This window comes from Mastigoproctus giganteus, chromosome 9 (genome assembly GCF_048544385.1).
Source record: "Mastigoproctus giganteus isolate SK-2022 chromosome 9, ASM4854438v1, whole genome shotgun sequence".
In the NCBI taxonomy this organism is placed as follows: Eukaryota; Metazoa; Arthropoda; class Arachnida; order Uropygi; family Thelyphonidae; genus Mastigoproctus; species Mastigoproctus giganteus.
In genome coordinates this window covers 66203464-66210405 of record NC_143583.1, presented here as the reverse complement: position 1 = coordinate 66210405, position 6942 = coordinate 66203464, and the positions used below count along the sequence as shown (strand labels likewise).

Sequence of the window (6942 nt, the reverse complement as noted above, 5' to 3'; positions counted from 1 at the left end):
ATTTCTAAATATATCTTTTGATTTGACAAGTATATCAAGAATTTTATATTTCTAGAGAAAAAGAATTGCATTCGGTATGTTTGTATTGCAATACAGGCCACCTCAGAGAAATTCATATATTTCTAGTTGAGTTTGTGAGTGGTAATCAGTTACCATGGAAACTGATTGCCACTCACAAACTTACAAACAAACATATAGTTCTACGCGTTCTTGCAATACAGCGAGGATGGGAGATTACCCAATAACTGTAATGTACTGGAACAGTAGTTAAGTTAGCTATAAGAGTGCCACGCACTTACCTCAAAGAAACCAGGATCCGAGGTCAAGAAGCGACTCCTCGCCCGTCTGAAGAATGGTGTAAGGGGATGCAGCATCTGATCCCAAACTGGAGGCTGGAGAGGAGGACGACGACAACATTGTATCACTAATCGGGGTGGCTACTAACGAATGAGAATCGCTCACCGACCTGTCTTCTCCAGACGACCCTTCCGACACCGAACAGTGAGTCTGTTCCATTTTGAGCTGATCACCGTAGCCACCACAGTAAGCCTCCGTGTCATTGCTGGCGAGCAATTGCTCGAGCTGTCTGATGTACTCTATCGCCGACCGTAGCGTCTCCACCTTGCTCAGTTTCTTGTTCTTGGAACTCCTCGGCACGTGCTCCCTGAGAGTGGCGAAGCCCAGATTCACTAGACGCACCCTTTTTCTCTCTCGCGCATTTCTTCTGGCAACGGCGCTCGGCTGCGTCTGCTGCAGTGTGTACGCCAGGTGAATGAAACGTTTGCAACGCAGTCGATCGGACGAGTTTCCCCCTCCTCCACCACCTCCGGAGTTCGACGTGGACAAACATTTCACCGTGAGCGACTGCGAGAGGGTCGAGTCTGGTAGCTGGTAACCCGACGTGTCTCCCGCGTTCTTGGGTGATGCGTCGAGCATCGTCAGCGATGCCATATCGTGGACGAGCACCTCGGAGAGAACTTTATATAAACCTGTTCACTTGCGCGCAACGCGTGGCAGTCTCGTGCCGCGTCTGACTACGAACCGGACGGACGTACCCCTGAGGTTCGGGAGAGAATCTTTTGCCCTCCAAGGACGCCTGCTGCGTGTTGCACACAAAATGTAAGGTATTCCGGAACGGCCGTATTAAAAAGGCATGTCTCATGAATACTAAGCCCCACCTCCGGCCAAGATATCATTGTGACGTAGTTGCACATGGCGCGTGGCAAACACGCCGTTGGGCTAAACAACAGGGGTGCCCCGGGCGCTTTAACTAAATAAAGGGGACGAATTACGGCAAGGGAAAAAATCTCCTTTGACCGCTCCTTGGATTTAATTACTCGTCTCTCTTTCTCATTCTTTCTTTCTTTCTCGCATATCGAAGTCTATCAAACACAGTTTAGCTACTTTTCATTGTCTTTGCACATTAGGCTTTATTTGGGTGTACTGTCAAAGTTGGGAGTGGCAATCACGTTGAATGGATCATTTTAGTTCATTATTTACTACGCTTCCTCCCCCCTCCACCATGTGACATCATCTCGTATATAAATTAATGGGACCACGAGCGACAACCGATCAATCCACTGTATGCTATGCTTACCTGTCACTTCTTTAAATGCAGCCACATTGATGAAAGATAAGAATCTAATTAAAATCGATGACTCTCTTTTGAAGGCAACATACGGGTATTGTCAGTAATGTTAAGCGTAATACCTCTCCAGAGGTCAGCTACTAGTTTCATATTAAAAGCTAAGTGACATTTCGCCGAGCTTTTTTTTATTATTTTTTTAAGTGCAGATATAACACGGTAATTAGGTGGTCTTTAATTAAAACATGGCTTCAAGGTTTCCGTAATAGGCTCAAAGGGATTTTATTTCTTTAAAGATCCACACCATTGTCGTATTGGCCCCCTTTGTCTCTGTGGGGTTAAGAATGTTATAGATTTATATATTATCATCTTTCCAATTGTCAATCACCTTCGGAGTAATCGTCTGTAATAATGAAGTAATAAGGGTTGTCTACAAACCGACAGAATTCTTGGAGCTTTCGGTTAAACACTGATTGTAAGGTATTCTTTATGAGAAAATACTTCGGGCAAAACAAGACCACGGTTTCCTTTGAACACCTAACAAAAAGGCGTATCGCAACTTCTTTTTTCAACATTTGGGGCATTGACCTCTTTGGAAATCACTAATCGCCAAGGGAAAGTTGAGATAAGACACTTAAAAGTGGTGTGGTGCATCGATTAGAGATTAATTTAATGGTCTCCTGTTCTTCCCACATTCTTCTGCTACTTGAGTCAAGGATTTCAAGGAGCGCATCTGTGCAGCTGATCTTCAAAATGTCCTGGCCGCTTCCTTTCCTTGCATTACGCTAAAAGAAGGTATTAGCCGATAAATTTCGCCGTTTGACCTCTTTAAGCTCCGTCTGCAAATGCGAAGATAATGACAATGGAGCCTTATTTTGGCCAGTTAGGAACAATAACAGTCCACTTGTCCTCCCACCACGGCCTCAGTTCGTGTACGTTCCTTTCTGCTTCTCCCGCTATATACTAGGTACGGTTGTCGTGAGATAAGGTCACTGGAGCCGGTGTTGTTGCCACTGGTGTACTGACCTTAATGCCGTAGATATATATTAAGTGCTGACAACGCCACGTAGAGGTCAAAACCCCTAAATGGCTAGCTGAAAGCAGCCGGCCAAGTGGCGAGAGACCCCGAAGTTGTAAACAAAGCATCGTTTGGACGGAATTCTTGTTGATAAGAAGGGAGGTTATGACCACGGAGTTACCGGCAGTTTTTAAAGGGGAATTTTCGATGTCTTTCAGTTCCGCAACACAACAACCAAATTCCAGGAATCGTTGGGGGAAAGGGAGAGAATGTAGACAAATTTATTTATAAAAAAGTATTTTTACAAGAATAGTTGTAAAAAAAAAAAATGGCCATTTATTTCATGTTTTTTTTTCAAATAGCAAAACTGTATAACAGTTTTGCTATTATGAAGATCCCGCTAGGTTATTTGTTCGTACGACAGGATAATACAATGTGCCACTGAACCTGACATCGCAACGGTACTGTTAGAGTTGAGCAGAGATCCTGTCCGTTGCTACAAATGACTGAATGACAGAATCCGGGTTGAAGCCCAAATCAAACTTTTCCTAAGCATTTTCGTCCAGTCAGGCGTTCCCGAGTGAGGGTGCGGTTTTCCTTTCATTACGCACCACCGACCTCGGTAGCAATACAAACATAAGGGTTACAGGAAACTACGTAAGGCAGTGGGAATGGTAACCCCAAAAATAGCACGAGAGAGAGGAACGAATATCCCTCCAGAACAAAGCAAAACAAATGAACAACACGGATTTATACGAATCACCCTAATGCCGTGTTTTACAATACATTATTACGAGTGTGTGAAAGGTAGAAAAGATAATACATTTTGGATGCCGTAAACAAATTTGCATCCTTTATCAAACTAGGGCGCTGGGAATGTTTTTGGTGCGGACGTAAGCGTTTGGAAAGAGAAAACAGTCATTGCTGTAGGTCATTGGCATCTCACCTCAGACTAACGGAAAAATTAGGAACTTAAAGAGCTTGATATGTCTTCACTTCTTGATATTTAATCACGTGCTATTAATATCATACAATTAATAACATTAATCAAGCTGCTGCGAAGCCACGTGTGGAATAATCAGTATTTAAACCTTTAAAAAAGAAAAGCAATTAAGACGTATATCTTATAAGACATACGATTACGTCTCAATTGCTTTTCTCAAGAGTCCCAAAGAACCCGAACTTGTTAAAAGTAATCTCTGTTGGCTCCCAGACTTTCTATATCATGGGCAATGATTCTGTCAACGTCACAAAGTTGGACTGACTATAATGTACGAGTATGCACATTACAAACGCACATTTGAACATTAGCTTCCATTAACTTCCTACTTGAATCGTAAAAATTAGAGCATACAGAATTTTGGCATGCAACTGCTTGGTGGTAAGCAATCCGTGGTCCTAATTATGAGGTGAGGCCCTTGAGTGAATTGCACTAAATATTAAACTGGAAGTAAAATCAGACAAATTTAAGAACCAGGAATAATTTTCTCCAACGAAACAAGTTTATTTATTTATTTTTTAATGTACAATATAAAACGATAGAAGATAATTAATTTTATATATTTGTATATACACGTAAGGACATTTTTAGAAAAGTAAAATAAAATTTTAGGGTTAAATAGAATAAACATTAATAAATCTAATGGTCCATTATGGTAAAAGTATCAGTTGCTTTAGAAATCGGGGGAGGGCGTTTAATCCTCTGAAATCCTGTACTATCAAATGGTACCTTCAAAAAACATTAACAAGGGATAGCTTTCCTGCCCCCTTTCCATCTTGATTGCAGCTTTGTTTTTCCTAAGCAACCTCAACCATCCTTATGGTTGAACTTCCTTGACAAAGATTCAACAACAACAGAAGTAATGATACAGAAGTGATAGTATCTAAAAATAAATTAAAGCTGGACGTCCTTCTTAATATCCAATTAGCAAAAAATGTACTTATATGTCATAAATAAGAGATAAAAACGTCTTCACCCCTATGCATTAAATCTTCACACATCGGTATGCGAAAATTCGTTGCTCTCCATCAAAAAGATCAAAATCTAATCTTGCGACTATAAATTTCATCTTAATTAGCCTTTGAAAAGAGAGTTAATCAATTATAGTGTCTTTGCGGATAGCGCAGTGGTTATAATCGTTGTCCTCCCCACAGTCCACGAAAGAGGCCCGGTTCGAATCCCGTCACGTAAAGAACTTTTATTAGTCTTTTTCACTACGTGGCTGAGTTAGTCTGTCTCACACGAGGATAGCATCGCGTTTCTCCCGGAATCTAGTACAATGTTAAAAGCGATATTTTTAGTTTTCTTACTTTTCTGTTCTCAAATTTTGGCACTTAGAAGTCAAATGTCTGGTAACAGCAGATCGTTAACATCGATTCATATAAATTGTAGCTTTGTCTTCAATTAGAGTGTCAAAACAAAGTTATTGGATAAATATGCATGTGTTTGAGCGCATCTTCGTGGTTATTATAATAGTCATGCTTGGTCTTCTTCCACACAGTGTGGAAAAGTTACGGCTATGAGTTCCATTTAGATGTGAGGGACTTTTATTGGGTTTCTTCATACAGTGCCCAAGTTAATCGGTCTTGGGAGATTGTTGCATGTTTTCTCTCCCCTCCTCCCTCGAAAACTCGGATTTTTTATCGCGTAAAAAAGGGACTCGTGACTGCAGTTGCCACCACTCTAATTGGAAAACAACACGCTGTGAAAGACCCATGATGTCCAATTTGCTGTTTTCAGAAGGAATTGACCAACCTCTGGACGAATTTAAATCGCTTTCTTTATTCACAAATGAACTCTTGGAATCAATTTCTCTTTTAAATACCACAATGTAAAGATGAAATATGTGAGCTGAAAATGTATATCTGTACTATTCGACTTCATGACAAAGTGGACTTGCAGATCTGTATGTGCGAGTTGTTGTTAGTAGGGTTTCAGCGACTAAGGCTATGTTGCTCCGTATATATTGTGTGTGAATTGCGTGTTCTGAGGTCGATTTTCTGTTTTTTGGACAAACAACCCGAGTTTCAGGGAGGAAAAACCATGGTTTTCCTCCCTGAAATGTTTGGAAAGACCGACTAACTCAGACCACTCGTGTTTCCTCGGGGTTTATTAATTGTGAAAAAGGTCCATCACGCCATCGATGCAACCGGAACTCAGGTCTTTTCCACTCGGTGTAGGGAGGACGGAGATTCTACCCACTGTTCTACCCACAAGGGCATATATATGAGTTTGAATGTATGAGATATTCTGTGTATGAATGTATATTAATATTAAAATAGTAATTTCAATTAATCATTAGGACAAGATTAATTCAGCAATTAATAAAAAGAAAAAGAAACTTAAAATGATTATACGATATGAAGTTTTCTGAGCAGGTAGCCAGGAAGCCCTATGGTGTCCTATCAATGATTTATCGAATATTATCATGTAGAGATATCATGTACAGACGCCTCACAGCCTTAGTTACATTAGTTTAAAAAAAAAAGGCAAAAACACACTATTAGATTATATTACAATCCAATATGAATTGATTATTTTAATCCCGATTTCTTTTTTACGATTGGAGAATGAACCAAACGTTATATTTTATGTTGAAATAAATATTCTTGTTATACGAGTCTTATCCAGGTGCCAACAACCTTGAATACCAAAAATGAGACACTATTTCTTACGTGTATAAAACTTAAAGAAAGAAGGCATACGTGTAAGAGTTACGATGAATATTTCTTTTAATAAAAAATTCGCGAGAAACACTCATTTTTAAAAACACGCAAGGAAGAAATTTCCGATAGAGCAAGATAGAAAGATGAGGTTGGTACATTGCTCTTATTACTCCTCTCCAAAGTAAGGTAGGTTGCATTTGAGTAAATGGTGATTTATTTAACCACAAGCAGAAAAGAGACTGGTACGCGGTGGGTCAGATGAAAGCAGAAAGAAGTGAAATCAGTTAATCCAAGTATTTTAACAGAAGAGGATGAACTGTGGCATCGAGTAAATTCTAAAACAAACTCTGTGCATCGGGTGTAGAATGCAGGTTTTCTATCAGGAAAAATCCCTTCCAGGCCCCACGAGTTGGCTTTCCTACCCAAGGTGGCAAAAACCACAGAAGCGAAGCAATTTTCCAAAAATCGTGCAAAGGAAGTTAGCCATGAAATTAGCACTCGTGTTTCCTCGGGGTTTTCTGCAAAAAATGCACGAGAATCACTGGGAGGGTCCCTGTCGTTAGAAGTGTCCAGTAATCGACGGAAACGCAATCACGACTACCCCTTATCTATAGGCGCCTTCTCTCTTCCTCCCGACACATAAATATGAGAATCGCATCTTATCTGTTTGTTC

General features: G+C 40.3%; 1 protein-coding gene across 1 annotated transcript; it reads right to left on the bottom strand.

The window, feature by feature from the left end:
* Positions 1 to 300: 300 nt before the first annotated feature.
* On the bottom strand, positions 301 to 951 carry LOC150080324 (achaete-scute homolog 1-like). The gene has a single exon (XM_090380683.1). The coding sequence runs from the start codon at positions 949 to 951 to the stop codon at positions 301 to 303; it is 651 nt and encodes a 216-aa protein (XP_090236809.1).
* Positions 952 to 6942: the final 5991 nt, after the last annotated feature.